Here is a 22449-nt window from a genome sequence, read left to right on the forward strand (position 1 = left end):
TTTGATTCTTTAATAACCTTTGATAAGGGGGTTAACAAAAGCTTTCTGAAGAAACAAGCATGGGGGAGGTGAGCATCTACCTGAAACACAAGCAGCACCTGTGTACCATCCAGTGATAGCTCAACAGGGTCCTGAGACCCTCTCCATCTCCAAGTACTCTGGATCTTCACTGCAGATTCAACATCTTGGCAGGCTTCAGAACTCCTGGTGCAGGCAGGTCGCTAGGAACCTTGAGCAGGGAGATGACTGCATTGTGCTTTTGCAGAGCTAGGGAGCAGTGCCTTTCCCTCAACCTGGAGGGCTGCTTGTCTGCTAGGGGAGGCAGCTGGCTGCAGCTCACAGGGGTGGTGTTGGGAGGACAGCCAGGCAGGAGCCAGCATCTGCATCAGCCATGGCAGGAGGAAGAGCAGAGGGAGAGACGTCAGACCTGTTGTTTGCCCAGACTGTGTCCCTGTTTGCAAGGAAGGGGAGGGAGAGGAAAGTGGTGGTTTATATTTAAAAATACATCAGTCCCTAGGGCTCTGTGTGACTCAGTCAATGCTTTTTTCAGCAAGGCTGTCTCATTAGCCCCTGGTTGTTTTCAGCCTCAGTGCTTACTCTGAGATCTCAGCCTTCTGGGGCCCAATGGCTGCAGCAGAGACTGCACTGTATCTTTATCAGTCTGGCCCCCTTTTGCTTTTAATTTGGTTTTTAATTCACTTTCCCTGCTTTTGTTTCATTTTTTTTCCTCCTTGCTCACACAACACTTTCAGTAGGTCGCCTGGTGTAGCAGCAGAAGACAGAAAGAGAAGGTAGGAGCCAATCCAAAGGAAGGAAAGATCCAGCGACAGACGGACACCTTGCTGCTTGTGAGCAAGCATGCAGCATCAGCAACATCCAACGTAGCAGAAGTGGCACCCAGAACATTTGCACTTTTTAACAATTGGTTTGGGTTTGGTTTTTATTTCTTTTCAATGCCATTATCTAATACTTTGGAGAGTGGGGGTAAACAGGATAATGACTTTATAAAATTGGAACAGCTACTGATGATAAAGTTGAGTTCACTGGGACTCAGAGAATTTTATATACTGTATATAATTATATATGTAAATTGTACAGTTGTCTTGTACAGGGGTTGGAGTCACTGTTCTGTTCCTCCCTTGCTTTTGAAAGCTGTTAGGGTTGGAGGGACGCTTTGCATTTAATGAATGCATTCATTTCTGTCACCAAACATTCATTCATTAAGGTTGCCCACCTTAATATCCCCATACAAGTCTATCAGCATGACTCGTGCTTGCAGATGTGCACACAGTGCCCCTGATACCAAATGCTTCTTGGGAGCAGCTGAACCCCTCCTGTTTTTTACTCTAAAGCCCTGTGCAACTCATGGACAATTGGGCTTTGGGGGAGCACAGATTTCACCAAAGTATATGTGCACTGCAAAGCTGGTAAGAGCAGGAATAGAAAAGAGTTGTATTAAGGACATGCAAAAATTCTTTCTGCACCTGTTGTGAGATGGACTGAAATGAACTGCAAATGCATTACTATTCAGGCTCAGAAGATATGCTTAGCAAAGGTGTGCCATGCCTTGGGAGTCTAATGCTGTAGGAAGGATGTGGGAGCCATAGGCCTAGTAGAGTCAGTGGAGTGAAGCCTTGCATCTTCCTCTCTGGCAAAGTGTTCATCTATGCATTGTACCAACAATAAAAATATTGAGAAGCTTGCTAAAAGCAGCAGAAGCCTTCCTGTTTCTTTGCTGAAGAGCAAAGAGCATATTTGTCAGTGCAGAAAGACACACTCATGCTGCTGGTCCCCAAGAGTCTGGTTCACTAATCTTTCAATGCTGTTGCCTGGGCCACGTTCACTGATGAAGGTCTATCTGCAATGACAACTTCTGTCTTAGGTGGCTATGAATTCCAAGCTCCTCTCCTGCACACCTGATGAGCTGTTACTGGTACCTCCTGGGCTGCCACACTCCAGCATCATGTTACTGTAACACTGAAGGCTTGGACTGAGGACCCTGGTCAGAGGCTCAGAGGCCACAGGGGTTGTTTTAACTACCAGTGATTTTCCCATAGTTGATCCTTACTTAATCTCAGATACAATGGTAAAGTCTGCAGGGACAGCCATATCAACAACTGTATGTTTGGGTGGAGTGTGATTGGATACACAGTGTTTTGCTTTGTGCATTTCCAACCACTGGCAATACTTGCCTGTTCATAGGAAATGTTCTGAGCAGCTTCCCACTTCGGCTCTGGTGATCCTTGTGCCACTCACCTCTGGACAAAGAACCCATATTTGGGAGATGCTCATATGAGATCACACTAACAATTGCTTGTGACAGTAGTGAATTACTGGAGAGATTGGGGCTTGTCACTTGAGGGTTTGTTGCTTTGCTAAAAACATGTTCCAGTGCAGTGTCTTCACTCTGTGGCATGTCATCTGGATGACAGCATGAGATAAACACATCACAGCAGGAGTGTCCTGATGTAGTAAGTTTAGTGCCTTGTTAAAAAAAATGAAAATTTTTAAAATTAAAAAACCCAAACAAACCACAGAAACTTTCTATGAATAACTCTTTAAGTGTGGTAATAATTCTTCCTCTGGAGAATAGATTGGAGCTAATTAATGAATTTGGCATGGTTGAAAACACCTCTGGTAATCTCTCAAGTCTACATCACACCACTATAATACAAAGAAGTTCTCTCTTTAGCAAGAGCATTCTTGCTAAAGATCCTCCTGCTGGATCTTCATGGTTTCTCACATACAATGTATGTGCTTTTTTTTTGGCCTGCAAGCTCCCGTCTTGATTGCATCTTCTCTCTAAATGCCCAGGGCACATAATGATTTGGTTTAGTGTACAGTTAAATGTCCCTGTCACTCTATAATCCTTTTGTAGGAGTAACAAAGGAATCCAACTGTATATAAAACAAACAAAAAAGCCCCTCTCCTTTTTTAATATGCTAATTTTAGGAATTTAAAAGCTCTGGCTGCTTGGTTAGTATTAGGTTTTTTTGTGGTTTTGGCTTTTGGGTTTTTTTGATGCATAGATACATCGAGCAGAAGTAGCCAGTTGGATGCCTACAGGAGTTCTGTCAGCCAGCCCCTGGGGCTAGGGCATGATCCACAAGATTGCATGGGGAGAACAGAGCTGCTAAAAGTCACTGCATCTCTTCTTCTGGATATGTCAGTACACCTGCCAGCCAGTGCTCCTACCTGTCACATAAATCTTCAGCAGATCCCCTTTTTCTCATCCTGATGTTATTCCCCTCCAAAAGGCCTTCATTCACACATAGTTTGCAATCAAAATTGGGTCAGTTGTTAAAGGAAGCTGAATAAGTGGTACTTGATAGTAGCTTTGGTATTGGTGAGTATTCCTGTTGCTATGCTAGAGCTGACTTTATGGATGGATTGTTGTCCAAGCTTTATATTACCTCCCCTTTTACTTTCATAGGAGAAGTCCAGGTCCCAGCATCCTGGCTTGCTGGACAACCTGGGTGTGCAGAGGCCTCAGAGTAGCTTCTGACAATGCTTGTACATAAACATGCAAGACCCAACCAGCATGGCTGTGTGATGTCCAGGTTACTTTTTCTGGGTTTGTGTTGGAAATATCAAGCAGACAGTATTTGTCTTCATCCATATAACTGGTCCTGTGAGTTGCCCAAGCAACTCATCAGAACGGAGCAGTGCCTCAGCTCCCCTCTTTCCTTGTTGCTTTTCTTGCTGAATAACTGGCCAGTCCACCTGGATGCAGGGCTGAAAATGCCCATTCCTGCCTTGCGCTCTGGGGCAGCAGTGTATCAGTGCTGTGGCTGGAAGGAGACTCTGGGTATGTCTCTCCTCATCCTGCAAGTCCTCCCGGGCCTCTCCAGCTCTACTTTGAATGACAGCTGAAAACAGCTGGGACAGAGAAGAGATCCAGGGCTTCACAATACAAGTAATATGCTCTTCCTGCCAGAATCAAAAATCTTCCCTTTTTTTCTTGATCCTCCAAGGATGTGGTATGTTGGAAGGAACTGCATCACACTGGGATTCATCCATGTGAAGGCATTTCCATGGCCTGAGTTTATGTTGAACTTACCCTGCCCCAGCACGTTTCTGTCTATGGCATTGATTTTAGACTGAAAGGCATCTGTATAATTTTTGGTTTTGTAATAAAATAGATAACTTTTACTCCAGTGTCTTTTGGTGGTTTCTTCTTGAATCTTGATTTCCAGAACTCTCTTCCACATAGTTACTTCTATAGAATGCCATAGGAGAGGGAAGGGAACTTTCCTGCTCCCAGAGTCACGTGTCAGTTTTTGATCAGGATCTGAGGTCCTTGGACGTTTCATGTTTACAAGCCTGCAAGTTGAGTGAAAACATACCTCAGAGTACTTCTCTGTGGTGTGATGACAGCTGCCTGGATCTGCCTTGGCTGCTTTAAAAGACTGTGAAGCTTCACTGGGAGAGCAGAGGTGACCTCTGAAGGTCAAATCCACAGCTAAGTGAGGTCTCATAGCACAGTGAGGTCTCATAGCACGGTCTCCCTAAAGCAGAGACAGAAGAGAGTCACTGCACCTCACAGCTCCCTGTCCCGTAGGAGCCTTCATACTTTATTTTTGCAGGTCAGACTTTACTACATGGAGCCTAAAATACTTTCCTCTAGGTGTTTTCCAGAACCTTTCAACCCTTAGAGATCACAGCTCTCCTGGAAAGCTGCTGCTACTATAAAACATGCTTTTTGCAAGACTGTGGGGGGTGGCATTCATTAGAAGATGCAAGACCATGTCCGTGACTCAGGAGGCCACAAATTGTTCCCATCAAGCAGCTACATGCAGTATTTTCATGTATGTATAATTTTCCTTGGTCATATGTGAATCCTTTGCAATTATTAAGGAGCTGGCTTATTTATTGCACATGAAAGGGGAGAAAATTAAAATCCTAAAGGGAAGTTTTTCTGCTTATATAATAGTCAGAGGCTGGATTGTTTGCAGGTCAACAGAGGGAGGGTGCTAAGGCATCTTTAGATCCAAGTTAAATGATGGAAGTACTGCAAACTTAAAGGAGCAAATGCAGAAAAGTTACAGACACTTGGGATTTCTTAAGAATAAACTTAAGAACTGGCAAATTTGGGCTGATTTTCTTGTATTACTAAATTAATGTGTTTTGGGGCTAAGAGACGAGCAGTAGTTGTCATCTCTGGAGCTCTGCCAGGCTTAATTAAAAATAGGAAAAGAATACTTTAAAGCAACTCTGTGGCTGTGCTTCCACTTTCTGGGATCAACATCAGGTACTCTGGTGCTCCCTTATCCTTCCCTGGCGGTGCAGTCAGTCTGTAAGCAAATCAAAAGAACAACCAACAGCTTGCTTCTGCCTTTGCTTCCAACAGTGATATTGCCAGAAGATTTTTTCCTCCTCCCCTGCCTTTTTGCCCCTTATCTTTGACGTAACAAACAAAATCTATATACACAATACCAATTTTCTGACTCCTCAGCAGTCAGCCCTTGCAAGCCATTTCAGGCAACCCTCCAAAAACTGTTATTAAATTGGACAGCTGGATCTGCAGGATTGGTGCTCCTTAGTTTGGAAAACACCTTGAAAAAAAAGTGGGTTTAAAAAAAAAAACAAAAAAACATACCACCACCTCAGGAAGTAGGAGTATAACAGCAAGTATTTTGCATGCAGTGTTTGCCAGAAAACCTGAGTCTGTCTGCTTTGGGAAGAAATGTTTTCTGCTGTTTGGTATCCAAGGCCTTGCTTACTGATTTTAATGGTTGTTTTTGTTGTTGAAAGGTGCCTTGCCTGTGCACACCAGGAGGTGTTGAGCTTTCTTGAACAACACACTAGCAGCTCTGTCATATACTGTAGCAAAAAAATTATATCCCCAACCCCCTGCAAAAACACATATTAATGTTCATTCCACATTAGGTTTTCTTTCAACACATTGGGACTGAGCTGAGGGTCTTCTGGCTTTCAGCCCAGGCATCAGAGCTGTGGCCTTACTGCATCCTTAGCCAGTTGTCCTCCTGTTGGGGACAAGATACTGGAGGTGAAGTGGCTCTCTGCTCCCTGCCTGAGCTAGACCTGCCTGAGCGAGGCTGTGCCACTGCAGAGAGGTTCGTGTTGGGTGATGAAAGAGGCAGAAGTCTGTGGCTTGCTGAGGTTGAGGTTGCCTCCTCTCTGGTGCCAGCAGGAACAGCATATCCAGCTCTTCTGCATGAAATTCACAACCAGGTGGCCCTAGGGCACAGCTAACTCCTCAGTGCAAGACCTGGAAATCTGGAGTGCAGATAAATTCATAAAATCATAGAAAAGTTTGGATTGCAAGGGGCCTGTAAAGGTCATTAAGTACAACCCCCCCCCTACAGTGCGCAGTCCAGAAACAGGATCAAAATGTCTTAATTAAAAAGGAGAGGTGGGGAGGGTGTGTGTGTAGTTGAACAGCATGTCGCTTCCTGCTGGAGCTGAGCAAATACTACAGAAAGAAGGAAAAACAGTCATAGAATGGTTTGGGTTGGAAGGGACCTTTAAAGGCCATTTAGTCCAACCCCTCTGCAGTGAGCAGAGATGCCTTCAACTGGGCCAGGTTGCTCAGAGCTCTGACCAACAGGACCTTGAATGTTTCCAAGGACAGGCCTTCTACCACCTCTCTGGGCAACCTGTCCCAGTGTTTCACCCCCCTCATTGCAAAAAAATTCTTCCTTATATCTAGTGTAAATCTAAGGGGTGTAAATCTAACCCCTCTTCATTAAAACCTTGGTCCTATCACAACAGGCCCTGCTAAAAAGCCCGTTCCCATCTTGTAAGCCTGCTTTAAGTACTTAAAGGCTATAGGTAGACCTTATAGAAGTCTTTCATCTTTAGGCTGGACAACCCCAATCCCTCTTTGCCTGCCTTCATAGGAGGTGTGTTCCATCCCTCTGATCACTTTTGTGGTTCTCCTTTGGAACCACTCCAACAGGTCTATGTGTTTCCTGTGCTGAGGACTCCAGAACTGGACACAGTGCTCCAGATCAGGTCTCACAAGAACGAAACAGGGGCAGAATCAACTCCCTCGACCTGCTGCCATCTTTTGATGCAGCATGGCTGGCTTTCTGGGCTGTGACCAACTTAGGTGCAGGATGTCATGAAGTTCACATCAGCCATTCATTCAGATCCCTCTGCACCACACAGCTTGGTGTCATCCACAGTCTTGCTGAGGGTGCACTCAATCCCACTGTCAATATCAATGATGAAGATATTAAACAATACTGGTCCTAATATGCTGGATGTGACTACCAGCTCACCTTACTAAAACAGACAAATTCAGTCCCAGTACAAAGCAGAGCCTTAATTAATTGCTTTTTGGTATGTGAACTGTGCATGAGCTTCATTCTCAGCATGTTGAAATGAGTTCTGCCACAGCATCTCAGTGCTGTCCTTCAAGCAATAAAAGCTGCAGAGTTTAAATGTCTATTTACATAGGACAGCTCTGGCTTTGCATAGCACAAAGTACTATTGCTATCTCTCTCGATCTTGATTTTGGCCAGGATCACTAAAGTAATCCCTTCTGACTTCACTGTGGCAGAAAAGCACTGACACAGCACTTGGCTGAAGAGATGGAGCTATTTCTGAAGTGACTTGGATTTGCTCACGATGTGCTATAAGGTTGTAACAGACAAAGCTACATGGAGATGGCTGAAGTTGGATCTGTTCTTCAGCATGAACAGGGATTTTTGCATCCCTTGAGCTGTTAAGATTATTTGGGTGTTTGTAGCCAGCACTTTATTACCAGATCTTTGTAAAATGAATTAATCTTATGCCCCCCCCCAAATGAAATACCTTGTATTAATTAATTTTAAAATCTAGGGAGCAAGCTCTGTGAGGATAAAAGACACCTGAGAGCTGATAAAAGCGCTGGAGTCGAAGTCCTGATAAGAAGCTATCCTGAGGCAAGGGAAATGAAGTAGACACCAGTAAAGAGGATAAAGAGCTCTTCAACATCCTGAAGCTTGAAAAGGGAAAATACAAAGTGTGGGATTGGTATTGAAGCATTGTAGACACCCTGTGAGATTCCAGGGGATTTCAAGAAGTCATGGCAACATCACTTAACTAGAGATGAAGGACCTAGGTAATTAGAGACCTAATGTCATGATACCTCTCTGTGAAAACTTCCAAGAGGAAGCCACTGACCAGTTATGTTCTAATCCCCTAGGTTTATAAGTTTCTTAAAAAACCCACAAAAACAAAAACAAACAAAGAACCCCAGTGGAATGGATTTGTTGATGTTTTTTACTAAGGGCAAATTGGATCAAATTAATTTGATGCCATTCTTTGACAAGATAACTGGCCTCATTGCTGGGGGGGGTCAGCAATAGATGTGATATATCTTGACTTTGGTAAAGCTTCTGCCTCTGTCCCAGAAGACATTCTTGTAAGCAAGCTAAGGAAAGGCAGCCTATTTAGACTGAAAATACATTGAGCTCAAGGTCAAAGTCAGAGAGCTTCCTGGGGAAGTCTTTCCAGTGGCTGTTCAAGGTCCAGGTCTAACATAGATTTTCACCAGCAGCTTTAAAAAATTGCTTTACAATAAGATTTCGTGGTGATACCCAACTGGGAGGAGCTGTGAGCACCTATGAAGGGTAGGACCAGAATGTTTGATAGATGGCAGAAATAGTCCAAGAGCGTGAGTTTCAGCAGAGGAGCATGTGAGGACCTGGCCCGAATGCACAGACATAAAGGGAGACCCAGCAAAAAGAACTGTTCAGATGCTAGAAGAGGAGAAAGTCAGATGCTGAAAAGCTTTGCCACAGGAAAAACATTGTTACAACAGAGACAATAATCTCTTGTTTTCCATGCCTTTGTGAATAAGCAGGGGGAAAAATGTATATAGCAGGGCCAAAAACCCCTACATTTTAGGCTATTCTTTTTGCCCAAGATGCAACTGAAAAAGAGGAGGCAATTTTATCTGTTTTGGGGTTTTTTTTTAAGAGTTTATTGACAACAGTGGCACTGATAGAGGCAGGAAGGCACTCTGTACAGTATGCCATAGTACCAAGGAGCTACCTGAGGGACCTTCTGTTGGCTCTGTTGGAGCTTTGTGTTGAGGCCACATTTATTCCTACACCTTTTCCATGCATCCAAGTTTTACACAAGTAATTCTCACACAATGGGACCAGTGTTTTGGTAATGTAAGCTTATTTTCTGAGATGACAGGGACACCTTGCTCAGAGGTTATTTGAAACTTTACATCTTACACCCCTCCCCCCCCCAAAATCCTACATGGATAATTTATTTCTTTCATAGCTAGATTTCACACTACTTTAAAAGTATTTCCTAGACCTATTTTTATATTGCATTCTTCAAGATGGGCCAGTTTCTGAGCATGTGCCCAGCAATCAGGAGCGTGTTGATCATGATTTTTCCTTTAGCCACAGCTCCCAGCCAGCCTGCTACATAGGTGACAATAGTAGTGGTTCTGTCTGGGGCACTGGGGAATGCAGTAGGAACATCTAATGAGCTCAACAACCTCACATCATGCCTATAGGGTCCATGTCTAAGCTCAAATTACCACCAGGGGCCAAGTTTCCCAGTTCCACGTGAAGAGACCAAGGGTTTCTGCTGCCAGCAGCAGAAGGCAAATGTATGTCAGGATGTTCCATGGGCATGGGGTGTAGTGACATGAGGCAACCAGGTGGCACTAATTGCCAGGTAGTGGGCTTGACCTCGTGTGAAGCCCACCTGTGCCTAATTAGGGCAGGCCCCTACTGCTCATGAGCAGGATTAGGGGGCCAATAAAAGCTCACACCTGGGGAAGCCAGGGGGCTGGTTTAGCCACCTTTGGAGCAGTAGCACCGATTCAGGCTGGTCAGAGCACCATTCGTGAGATTCTACTGGGACACCTGGTTGGACCTTGGAGCGCCGCATCCATTGAAGAGGTTTGTCTTGCTACAATGGGGTGCTGGTGTCTCTCCCCCACCACATACTGCTGGGCAAAGCAGACACCCCTGGGTAAAGGAGAGACAGATGCGTAGGTGTAGGAGGGGGGGAAATCTACTCATGGCATTAACTATCTCGAAATTGTAAAGAGCTCATTCAGATATTGGCAGGTCCTTAGGCCCATTGGCCATTGTGGCAAGTTGGGTGCCCTGGCTTCTCTGCTGAGCACTAAGCAGCAGTGGCACACACAGCTCTGTTATTAAGAAGCTGTCTGCCTCTGGCACAAGCACACAGATGACAACAGTCATTAAAAACATTTTTTACCCCATATAATATTCCAAAGGTTATTCCTGGTGACAAGTGCTTTTCAGCTGGCGGCCAAGGCCAGCCAGGGCTCAGCAACTTCTTCTCCTGTTTATGCAGGCTGGCTCCTACACCAAGGTCAGGGCTGCAACAGCTCCCTAGAAGAATTAACCCAAAAAAGCTTTTGTCTGGTTTTTTTTTCCCCAGGAAAAAAACCCAAAAAATAACCCCCAAAACAAGAGAAAAACAAACAAACAAAACAAAACCAAACCAACCTGACAAAACCCACCCAAAAACCAAAGTGATTTGCAGGTAAATGATATGAGGAATGGCCTTCTGCAAACTAACACCAAAATACAGCTGAGGGTGGGTTGACTTCTCCTGACTTTGAATGGTCACATAGTCGAGCGTGACCTGATCTCCTGAAGACTCTTCTGTTAGTATCTGTATCTATCCTATTGCACTATCAAGAACTGGATGACAGCCATTCCTTGAAGGTCTTGTTGGACCCTTCTTGCTGGAGGGGTCAACCTTTTGTTTTGAACAGATTGTTCATGGAAGGAGTTGAGGCCTCATCCCTGCAGATATTCAAGATGAGGCTTGACAAGGCTCTGAGCAAATGGATCTAGTTGAGTATGTCAGCTACCTACTGCATGGGGCTTGGACTAGATGACCTTTAGAGATCCCTTCCAGCCCAAATTATTCTATGATTCTTTGATTTTATTTCAACAGTGCCCAGATACAACAGTACCAGGTGTCCTGTAAAATGATTTCCCAAAGCAAAGTACTGTTCTAGTTGGGACATTCAAGTACCATGCCACCACAGCAGTGGGCCAGGGTGATTGAAGGCTGATGGTGCTGTGAGGTGAGATCATGTTCCTGCTTAGGGGTGAAGGGTTGTGGTGGAGTCCCTCTGTACCAGGTGCAAGTGGCTTCCAAACCATTCCACCTGAGGAATCAGTGGAAATGTGCATCGCAAAATATTTTTGTGTTTAATTTGTCCTAGTCCAGAAGAGGCTTGACAGCATCAACAACTCAGTAATTGCAAAACAGTACAAAACCCATTCTGAGAGCTGCAATTGCCTCCTCCCTGGCTTAAGAACCTTTGCTCACTGGGTGTAACACACACATACTGCTGCCTGCACACTCCTGTCACTCAGCCCAGCTTGCTCCTGGATGGCACCCTTTGCTCCAGGACCTAAGCCTCAGCACACGTGGGGACCAGGATGCTTCTGGTCCCCTTCTTCCAGGGGGGGGATGCTTCTGGTCCCCATCCCCAGGATGCTTCTGTGACAGTAAGCCAACCCCAAGGGTTGGGTGAGTGAGGCCTCTTTGCAGAACTGATTTTTACCTAAAGACTGGTATTTGACTGGCATGCATTACCTGGGTGGCAGAACCCCTCAGCAAGCAGGGGGTAGCCCCATGGCAGTGGAGTGGGGAGGCAGCCAGAGGCACCACTGTCCCTGTACCATGCAGGCTGCCACGGGAAGGAGCAGCAATGAGAAAAAAAAACATCAAAAATCTCTTCTAAGCCAGCTGGAGGCAAGAGATGCATGGTCCTTCCTGCAGTAATGAACCAGATGGAAAACTGGGGTGGAGGATGAGGGGGGTAAACCAACCAGAGCCAGTGTGAACAAGTACAGGCACCTGCCCAAAGGAAAATAGGAGCAAGCAGATAGCTAGACCCAAAATAAAATGCAAAACCCACAGAAAATAAATAAGTAAATAAATATTTTTTTAAAATAAAATGAAAAAGGGTCCCAAAGGAAATTAAGAGCAAGCAGATAGCTAAGTCCAAAATAAAACATAAAAGCCTCAGCAAATAAATAAACAAATGTATGCTTAAAAAAAAAAAAAAAAAAAAAAAGAAATGAAAAAAATCCCTGAAGGCACCAGCTTGTTGGGGTTTTTTTTTGTTTGTTTGTTTGTTTTAGTTTGGGTTTGTGAGTTTTTTTCAGCTTGCATGTGAAGTAAAAAATAGAAATAAAATAACCACTGCACAGATGTTGTTGTCCTGACACAGCTCAGCCTCGCACGGAGGGCACCGAGGTCCCCACGCAGCTGGCAAGGCAGCCAGTTCTCCCCCCACCCTCCCTCCCCGAGGTCTGCTGAAGAAAGAAGTGGATGAAAAGCAGGTGGTGGATACAGCACAAGCAACAGAGGAACAGCAGGGCAGCTCCCCAGGCCGGGTGTTACCCAGGGATGGGTGAGCTGGCAAAATAAGAGCTCAACAGATTTTTAGATGTCCAAAAAAACAGCAAGGGTAGCAACCCCTCTCTCCCCCTTGAGAGCTGCACTTCAGACCCACCCTGGGCAGCATTTTGGGGCTTTTGTAATTTTTTTTCTTTCAGCATCAGTCCTGTGTGCTTGACGGTCCCCAGCTGGCAGGCAGCAGTGGTGGTGGCAGCATCTGCTCCTGGTGGCTGCTGGCATGGCCAGAGGCAAAAAGGACATGCAAGCTCAGCAGGAGCCTGGCCTTGGGGTTTCTTGCTCATCTTTTTCAGGCTCTTTCCCAAAGGCATGGTGAAGGGAGGGGGCAGGAGGTTGGATGATTGTTGGCTTCAAACCTAATGGCTTTCACTCATGGAGTGCTCCCACCAGCAAAGCTCCTGCTGCTCTGAAAAGGATCCTTCTTCTATGCCTCATGTGTGTACAGTTATATAGAGATACAGATATCTGTATCTAGAGTATGAAAATAAATACTTCATCTGTGTGTTAAAAGGACCATCGTCACTCTCGTTTAGTTGTTTGGGGTTTTCTAGGTTTTTTTTTTGTTTTCTTTTGGTCAGTGATATCCTTGTTCCCATTACTTCTTCACTAGTCTGCAGCCACCTCCTCCCTGCCTCCTGGGACAGCAGAAAGAACTGCAGCAGCAGCAATCTTTTGGCAGTCCCCTCTCTTACTTGTCACCTTTCAAAGGTGACAAATTGCCAACCTTTCAAAGTTTGGCTTATTATAGGGAACTTGATGAAGAAAATGTTTCCCTTTACAGCACCTGTTTCTTGCTATAAATAAATTCATCTTGAAAACACTTTACAAAGAGCATGGTTTTAACATTGTCTTCCAGGGCTCCTTGTTAAGAAATATGTTTATAGATCGCACTGTTTATATAGATATAGATATAGTTTTTATTTATTTTTATTACCAACCCAACATTTCAATTTGCAGCCATTGATGTAATTCATGACATACACTTGCGGTGTTTTGTTTTTGTTGTTGTTTTTTTTTTTCTTTTTTCTTTTTCCTTAAAAAAAAAAAAAAAAAAAGCACTTCAAATGAAAAGGATGCCTTAAAGAATGCTTTTTTGTCTGTCTGGTGTTCCTAAAATGTACTCAAGGTGCCACGATGTGGGTGGCAATTTTTTAAGCCTGTACCTTTCAATGGCCTGAAGACCAGCAGCAAGGTGCAGGCAGTGTGAAAACTGGGGTAGCAAAGGGGTGACATGGCAGCCATGCCACAGCTCAGAGTACGATGATGCTGGGAGCATATTGGCATGTTTGCTGGGGTTTTCCTAAGTTAATTTCCACCTCCCAGCAGGAAAACCACCCAGCAAACCCACCACCACCCTGAGGAGCCAGTACCTCTTTTACTTGCCCCCTCGCTTTCCCTCCAGGGCAGGCTGCTCCTAGGTAGCCATTTATTTTTTATCAGTTGTAAATTAACATAATTTTCTCTCCCTGCAGTACCACAAGCTCGAAGTTAATTATACAAAGAAAAATGCCATAGTCAAAATATACATGGTAGGTATTATATTAGAAATTGGGGTTTGGGGCTTTTCTTTTTTTTTTTTTCCTCCTTTTTGTTTTCTTAGCCCAGGCAGGTGACTGAGATGCTACATGCTCCAGCCTTTGCCACTGAATGTGGGTGTGTGTCTTTGTGTCTGTGTTTGTATTAAAATATATCAGTCTTGTGATGTTCTTAAAAAAAGAAAGAAATGGAAGGCGGTGAGGGAGGGAATGAGTAAGAGTGGAAAATTCTTCGACCATGTCACAGTTTTTTTGTGGTTTCAAAAAAATACACGTTCAATCCCAACACTGGTGGCAGCTTGAAGGTTTGGAGTAGATCTTTAACGTTTTTGGTTTTTTAGTAGTAAAAAAACAAAAACAAAAAAACACCAAGCATTGTGCCCCCCTCCCCAACCAAAAAGCAATAAGCAAATGAAAGGAAAAAAAATCCAAAACCCAAAAAATAACAAAACAAATCAAATTCTTGATCAGCCTTCTGTAGTTCCCAACCAGTAAAAATAAGAAAACGTCTCCTTACAGCAGAGGGGTGCTTGGGAGGAAAGGAGACGAGCTCCTGCAGGAGAGGTGGCGTTTGAAGATGGCTGAAACTTCTTATTCTCATTGAATGGGGTCAGTGGCTGGGTTTATTGTTTTGTTTTATTTCAACACTGGCCATTGTTGCTTTCTTGTCCTTTGTATAATTTTGGGTGGGGTTTTGTTTTTCTTTTTGTTTTTTTTTTTTTTTTCACTCTGTGATGGTTTTTGCCCTTCTTGGTGCCCAGTGGTCCAACTGTCTGGGACCCCAAAGGACAGCGATCCCCTCCAGTAGGAACCGTGCTGCTGGGACTGGTGTCCGGTGAGGTAACAGAGGAGGAGGTCCCTCCCCCCGGTGGCACCGTCCCTCCACCACCTAAAACCCCTTGATGTAGCAGTAGGCCTCCAGGGTGGCGAAGAGGATGTACAGCAGCCAGAGGCTGACAAAGAGCAATGTTGTGGCCACTTTGCACCCCCGGGGGCCACCCAGCTCCCCCCCTAGATGGGGCCGCCGGCGGTAGAGGAGGACACTGATGCAGATGAAGGCGAAGATGGTGAAGAGGGTGACGGAGAAGGCCAGGGTGCCTGCTGACACCTGGAACTCCTGCCCCTGTGACGCCCAGTAGATCGCTGCCACCGACCATGCCAGCCCGATGCCCAGGAAGACGTTGACAGCATTGCTGCCTGTGACGTTGCTGATGGAGGCGTCGGCGTACACATCCTGGATGGCTGCAGCCTTGCTGGCAAACGTGTCTGAGGATGGGGGAGGAGGGAAGGAGAAGTCACCAGGAGTCCAGCAAGCAAAATGGGCAACCTTTCATGTCTAGAGGACAAGGGAGGCTCAGCTGTGGCACTGAGTTGGGACATGGACCTCTCCTGGTCCACCCCTCATGGGTCCAGGGGCTGCATTCTGACACCAAGTGGGGTGAAGACTTTGGGGACAAGGCATTGTAGAGCCAACTTCCCAGCCTGAAACCCCACCCCTGTGATGGAGCTGCTGCCCTGGGGGCAGGGGAGCTGCTGTAGGACTTTCCTCCCACCCTAGCCCCTCCCTGCTGCCACCCCACCTGGTACTGAAGTGCCGAAGGCGACAAAGATGACAGCGGTCACCGAGTCTTTGAGGCCAATGGTGCAGCCAAAATGGGAGGCGAGGTCACCAATAATGGCTGTGAGCATGCCAATGATGAGGATGGAGACAACGAAGCAGGCCCAGCCGTTGCAGTACTCAGTGGGGGGCACGCAGGCAAACAGAACCTTCCAGAAGACTGTCAGGAAGTGCATCACATAGTCGAAGCAGGATGGCAGGCGCTCCTCACCAGACTCATCCTCATCCTCATCACCCGCTGCAAACAACACAGAAGGAGAGGTCCTGTGCTCATGATGGGATGAGTCAAGATTACAGGGGTGGACTGTAGCCTGTGCTTGACCCCTCGGCACTGCAGGGATGCTACTCTCCTGGGACAAGGCTGTGTGGTGCCAACCCAAACACTTGAGTAACAAGGGTGAAGCCCAGGGAGAGAGGTGTCTCCTGGGGGTGGGGAGTGGCAGGGCACTGCCTTGTACCTACAGAGGGGCAGCCCCGTCCACATTCCCACCTACAGGCAATCACATAACCTCTGGAGTTCACTGTTGAGGGGCACCCTGAAGTCACACAGTCAAGTGTTGTTTTGGGGGGGGTGGAATAGCAAGAAGTGATAGAACTAGAAAACTGGTATTACCTCTTGGTCCTCCTGTACCAGAGAAGGGGCTACCCACCAGTAAGAAATCTCACCTGTGTGGGGATAGCAGCAGCAGCTCTACAGCCCCTTTGGTGGGGTCACCTCCTTATTTCATAGGGCCAGGCTGGCCCCAAGGCTGGAAGCACTGCTAGTCTTTGTGCAGATACAGAAGAATGGAAATAAATCGGTAGAAAACAAAGCAGGTAGGGAGCACAGAGCAAGTGGTATGAGAGGGACAGAGATGAAGGAAGAGAGGAGCAGGCCTGCTTGCTACAAAGGTGGAAAAACTATTTCCACAGAAGCAATTTCTCGTAACTGCTAGAAAGACAAAAACTGAATACCCTGCACCTCTTCTTTCAGAAGTTAGAAGAAGCCCTTGTGGCCACTGGTGACAGCTTCTGCTTGGCTGCCTGCACTATGTCTGGGTGGAAAACAACTCTTTGGGAAAGACTGAAAATCATCAAGTTAAAATTCAGAAAGGTGCCTGAGTGTCATTAATGGCATGGACATGTCTAAAACATCTGCTCCATGCCTGCCTGGCTCTGGAAGGAGTCAGCTCTGGGCCTTGCCCTCCACTAACTGCTGCCTTGTGGGACAACATCTCCTGTCTGCATACAGAAGCAACCCTCCCTACTCCCAGAGAATCTACTGGCCATGGTGGACAGGACATCTTCCAGCAGCAGAAGCTACCTGAACAGGACAGCACTGGGCACACCAGCAGCCTGGCCAGGATGAGATTTTGCTGCCTGTACCTGGTTCATCAGAACTCTGAAGCAGCAGGAGTACCACTAGCATAAATAAAGTCTTTGAAAACTGGTATTCTGCATGGCTCTGCACCAAAAGATGGATCTTCTGGGCTACCAGCAAAAGCCCATTATATTTGGAGCAGAGAAGGTCTTTGGACTAACTTTGCTGGTGACTACTGTGCACACAACAACCTCTGTCCAGGCAGTATCTATCTCTTGAGCCCAGAAATATCTCCTCCAGGCTGTGTGAACTCTGGGGATGCTGGTATGGGTTTTCTGATGTCTCTCACCTGCGCTGACAGTAATGGCCTCCATGAACTGGTCCCTCCAGGAATGTGTCCCTACAACCAGAGCCAGGTTTGTCTTCTTAATGAGCTTGTCCACAGTGTTCTGTTGTGTGAATAAAGATACAGAACAATTAAACTTTCTGCCATGACACAAGTTGGACCAACCTTCTCCCTGGACAGGCTGACCAGCTCTCACCAGAGCCTGCTTCTTTGCCACCCTTTTTTCCAGAAGAGGCTCCTTTTTCCCGTGTCCCTGCCCCACCAGGCATAGCTTTTCTCCTGTCCTCTCATGCACTGTCTGCTTCACGGGGCTCCCTTGCCTTCCTTCCTTCACCTCTCCCTCCCAGCAGCTGTCCCCTGGCACTTCTTGTAGGCTTCCCCCATACTTTATTGCATTGCATACTCCTTTTTGTCTTCGAGTCACCCTTTCCCTGCATATGTGGCCACCCCCCAGCTTCCTCAGTTCTGGTTTTCCACGTTTGTTCTTCAGTGCCACACGGCTTTCCCCTGCTGGAGGACACTTGGGACAACTACTTACCTTGAACTCATAGGATTCTTCAATGATGACTTCCAGTTTGGGATGCTCACCAAGTATGGGTTTGCCCATCTCTGCAATCCTCTTTGCTTCTTCCTCTTCAACTGTCAGCTTCCTTTCAGCCATCTCTGTGAAAGCAAGGTCACACCAAGCTGTAGACAGCAGCCTGGGAGCACTGGGGCACTGCTGGGGCTTGTCTGCAGGGCCTGACATGGGCTTCTGCAGCCTCTTAACAGCTTGCTAAGCTCACGCAGCGATTTGGGGGACAGTAGTGGGGTCTTGGACCACAGAAACAGTGGACCAATATTTCTGAGTATCACTTAGGTACCAAGAACATACACAACATGGTTTTAATTTATTAAAAATGAAAAAAACCAAACCAAAACAATCAACCAAATAAACAAACAAACAAAAAAAAAACCAAACCCCAAACCATACCAAAACCAAATAAACCCTTGCCCAGAAAAAAAACCAAAAAAAAATGTTTCTTAAGGGCATTGGTGCCCTTGGATGACACACACCCTCCCATCATCCGGGCAACAGCCATATCCTTGGGGAGACCAAGGTACAGATTCATTCTGCTATTTGGCACAAGCATCCTTTAGGACAGCTTTAATGCCCTGGCATGTTTCCTGGTTTGAATGAATAAGAGACAGGATCTTTTAATTCCCCTTTGATTAGAAAATCCCTCTTGGCACCCTGTGGCAGCCAGTGCTTGATCTAATGATCAGACAGACTCATGCAGTCACAACCACACATGCACACACGTGCACCTTCCGAGCACTTGCAAAAATGAAGAAGCAAATCAGAAGCCAAGTGGGTTTTTGCCTTCATGTTACTGGATGTTTAGTTTCTGCTGAAGGAGACTCAACTAGGACCTCAGGTTATCAGATGCCACCACAAGGCAGGAGAGGTGCCCCATGGGACTGCCTGGGAGGTGCAGCATGCTGAGATGATCTTGTGTCAAGCTCACCTTGGTGATGCCCCAGCAAACCCAAGGAGGTGCCTGGGCAGATTCTGGTTGCCTGGATGGGAAGAAGCACCCCAACCAGCAGGAAGGGTGACCTGGCACTGTCCCCAGCCCTGACCCTGGTCTCCTTTCCCACCCACGTACTCAAGTACAGGAACATGCTGATGGGCTCTTGGAGAAGCCTTGACATCTCAAGAAATAAGCTGGGTTTCCCCGGCTTTTTGTGTGCCTGACCAACCAAGGCTTCCAGCTGAGCCAGCATGGGAGCTGGACCTCTGCAGAACCTGGGGGGCAAGTATCACAAATGCAGAGCTTCTTGTACTGACTGAGCAGTAGAGAAGATTATATCCAAGGTTTCCTGTAGTTTACAGACATGCCAGGTAACACCTCAGATGTGACTAATCCCCCTGTGGCTCCAGCAGATCACATACTCTACACCAAGAAGCACACAGAAATTATAAAGTCCCAGTGAAATCTAGTTATGAACTCTGCCTTCTCTTCACCAGCTTGCCTAGGTTTATTGCAAAGACTGTAAGCCTTGCAACACCTGCAGAGCTGATAAAATATATAACTCCTGTAGCAGGTGACATTATTATAACCCATCAGAGAAGCAGAAATTACTACATCCATCATCTGAAATCAATGACATCACATCAAAGCCATCACTGCTTGGCTCAAAGACAGTGTACTCTGCACCTGAGATTCCCCAGAAGTTTACTTGCACCAGAGAGCACAGCACCTGGAGAAGATGGGCCATGCAGGATGACAGGGGCTGGGGGGGGACAACTGCAGACAAAGACTGAGCAAGCACAAAAAGGAGGAGACAGCTGAGCTGGAAAAAGTGCAGAAACAGGAGTCAACCTGGACAAAATGTTGCACGAACAGATGCAACCCCCCACCTACCATTTAACACACTTGAGCACACTGTAGCATGAACAGATGACCATCAAGAACAAGATTCAAGTTACTTATATTCACTTAAGCAAGGAGTTTTCCAAGAGAGAGCTCTAGAAAGTCCATTCTCTGCCTCTCCCTGGAGATGTATGAATATGAAAAGCTGCATTCATTGTCAAAAAATGCAGCTGCCTCCATACCAGTTGCTATACCATGTATGTGTTGTATTTCCACCATAATCTGAAGCTTGGGGGAGGAGGCCCAGCTTGGCAGTGAAGCAGAGTACACGCTGACTGCTGACAGCATGTAGCTCATCAGAAGCACAGCAGCCATGCCAGCAGGGCTGCTGGGGGACTATCAAGCTCTTTCTGATGAAGCTACATCAGAAAGAACGCAGGTTGAAGATGGAAGTCCCTTGGGCTCTTGCAGCTGCACAGCACGGAAAGAAAATGTCTGGAATCACAGGAGCTGCCCTGAAAACTGGGAACATTGGGCAGAATTTCCTCAGCTTAACAACTCCAGGAGAAAAAGTGCAAGGAAACCTCAGTCCCCACTTTAACTGATTTGATAAAAGCCTTTGGCATGGTAAGAACATGGAGACCCATGCAAATATCAGCTATCTAGGCAGGGCTCGGCTGCAGTACAGAAAGCCACCTCCTGCCAAGAGGGAGCACTATCAAACACAGCTTTATCCCAGGACCTAGAGTCTTGCTGGTGCTGGTTTAGGTACCTGTGCCAGGCAGGACAGCATGAGACCCAAAACTCTCTGCTGAGGACAAAGACCTCCTTTGCCTCTTCTGACTGCAACCAAGGCTGTAGGACAAGGCTGCATGGGAACCTCCATATCTGTGGTCAGTAACAGGACCTTCTGCTTCTGGCAGGTGGCTTTCCTGCCTGTGCAAACCACTGAATGGTTTTATGAGAATGGCAATCACTTGCCAGGCAGTTCTTAGAAGAGAGCAAATCAAAGCACATGCCCATGTCAAGGAGCAGGGAGAGAGCTCTGACAGCCTTGGGGCTGGCTGCAGCATGGGCATGGGTACCATCAAAGTGAAGGTGCTGATACTTAACGCAGCACTGAAGAGATGTGGAACCTGTGCTACTTCAGAGGGCACCTTGTCAGCAAAGTAAGTGCCACTAGAGGCAGCTTCCAGCCCTAGGTAGGCTACTCATGGTGAAGACACAAGCTGACCAGCAATGGAGACCTGCAGCCTGCTGACGGCACGTCCACCAAGACATGAATAATAGAGGCCCTGCTGTGACCACAGAAGGTCCTCTGAGGTGAGGCACGGAGAGAAGAACCATGGTTGCCGAAGAAAGCACATCAAGGATGTCCTATGGGGACAGCTGACTGAATACACTCCCAAATTTTAATGTCAGCTGCAGAAGAACAGGCATAGGCAGTGTCTCCAAATGGGCACCTTGCAGAAATGTTAATAGAGGAGGCCTGCAGATAATGAAAAAAGGAGGCAATTCCTCCATGCTTCATCAAAAAGCAGTCACATTTATGAATGTGGAACAGGAAAGCAGAGCACAGCAACCTATCCAGCTTCAAAGGTGCATCTGAGAACACTGAACCTGCCATTGTCTTTTCACTGAGCCTCTAAGCTAATGTAGGGGACAGAGGTGTCAATATTGCACTGTATCTCGCTCAGTGCTCTCCTGCAAGCCACCCATAGGTGTACATACAAGGCTGCATTTTGTCCTTTGTCATTTGTGTTGGGAAGGGCAAGCTTAAGAACCCAGTTGACAAGTCTCTTGCCCCAGTTTCTACTTGCCATACAATTAGGAGAAGAGTCAAGCACCTCCAAAGAGCAATACAAAGCACCTCCATGAACCCACCCCTTCCCCCCACCTACCATTTAGGACATATGAGCACACTGTAGCATGAATCAATGCCATCTTCTGCAAAACACCAGACCCTAACCTGAACCTGCTTCTGTAGTGAAATGAGGCAACCAGGTGGCACTAATTGCCAGGTAGTGGGCATGAGCTTGTGTTAAGCCCACCTGTGCCTGATTAGGGCCGGCCCCTACTGCTCACTGCTCATGCGCCCTAATCAGGCACAGGTGGGCTTAACAAGCTCATGCCCACTACCTGGCAATTAGTGCCACCTGGTTGCCTCATTTCACTACATACTTCAGGCCTGCTTGGTCCAGCTGTTCCCATGGGGTGCTGAGGACTGAGTTGAGGGAACAAATTCCTGCAACCTTGCAAAGGCAGAGCATGCTCCCAATGCTCCTGCCTTCCAGAAGTACCCTTCATACAGCAGCACAGTGTGCCAGCTTACCTTCAGAGCCACAGGAGGCCACTGTCTCTACAAGTGGTGGCAGCTACTGGCCCCCATCTCCCGAGGGACCAGGTGTAGAGATGGGGGTCTTGGAAGGCTATTCCAGAAAGCAGGGACAGGCATTGGTGAGGGGTGTCACACACCACCCCAGTGCATCAGCCAGCAAAGACTGGGGTGTGATACAAGGGTCAGGGATGGAGGGTGAGAAAGACTTTTAATTTGGAAAGTCAAGTCTGTCAAGGTGAATTCTGCCAAGCTGCAGCTGATTTATGCACTAGCCCTATTTATGTTTGTCTCAGCATCAGTACCTACTTTTCAATGCTGGACTCCCCGCTGTCAACACCAATTAAGCCTGATAAGGTCTGGCTATTCCCAGCAAGAACATAGGCTTCCCAGGAACTCCAGGGCTGCCTCTACCTCCTCCCTGAGAATGGGAAGGTGGAGAGACAGAGGTCCCCTAAACCCTGCTTGTTCTCATGAGTAGGTGTGGGCTACCATTGAGTGCTCCTCATGACAGGGAGCCCATGGTTTAGAAAGAAGATGCTACAAGCAGGGGAGGCAAACAGGT

At 46.7% G+C, this 22449-nt stretch overlaps 2 protein-coding genes across 15 annotated transcripts in view; one reads left to right on the forward strand and one right to left on the reverse strand.

Annotated features, from left to right (window-relative positions):
* Positions 1 to 4152, forward strand: part of SMOC1 (SPARC related modular calcium binding 1) — a 128119-nt gene extending 123967 nt beyond the window's left edge. For 4 of the 6 annotated variants that reach the window (XM_071744499.1, XM_071744500.1, XM_071744497.1 and 1 more), the window contains one exon: positions 753 to 4152. In XM_071744499.1, coding sequence (XP_071600600.1) covers positions 753 to 769 — 17 coding nt within the window. In that variant the 3' untranslated portion in view covers positions 770 to 4152. The remainder of the gene's footprint in view (positions 1 to 752) is intronic. The other 2 variants (XM_071744498.1, XM_071744501.1) reach the window with 1 other exon arrangement.
* Positions 4153 to 13939: 9787 nt separating this feature from the next.
* Positions 13940 to 22449, reverse strand: part of SLC8A3 (solute carrier family 8 member A3) — a 114181-nt gene continuing 105671 nt past the window's right edge. For all 9 annotated transcript variants that reach the window (XM_071744504.1, XM_071744508.1, XM_071744510.1 and 6 more), the window contains 4 exons: positions 17731 to 17855; positions 17196 to 17295; positions 15509 to 15784; positions 13940 to 15194 (listed from right to left, as the gene is read on the reverse strand). In XM_071744504.1, coding sequence (XP_071600605.1) covers positions 14818 to 15194; positions 15509 to 15784; positions 17196 to 17295; positions 17731 to 17855 — 878 coding nt within the window. In that variant the 3' untranslated portion in view covers positions 13940 to 14817. The remainder of the gene's footprint in view (positions 15195 to 15508; positions 15785 to 17195; positions 17296 to 17730; positions 17856 to 22449) is intronic.

Source organism: Heliangelus exortis, chromosome 5, assembly GCF_036169615.1.
Source record: "Heliangelus exortis chromosome 5, bHelExo1.hap1, whole genome shotgun sequence".
Classification (NCBI taxonomy): domain Eukaryota; kingdom Metazoa; phylum Chordata; class Aves; order Apodiformes; family Trochilidae; genus Heliangelus; species Heliangelus exortis.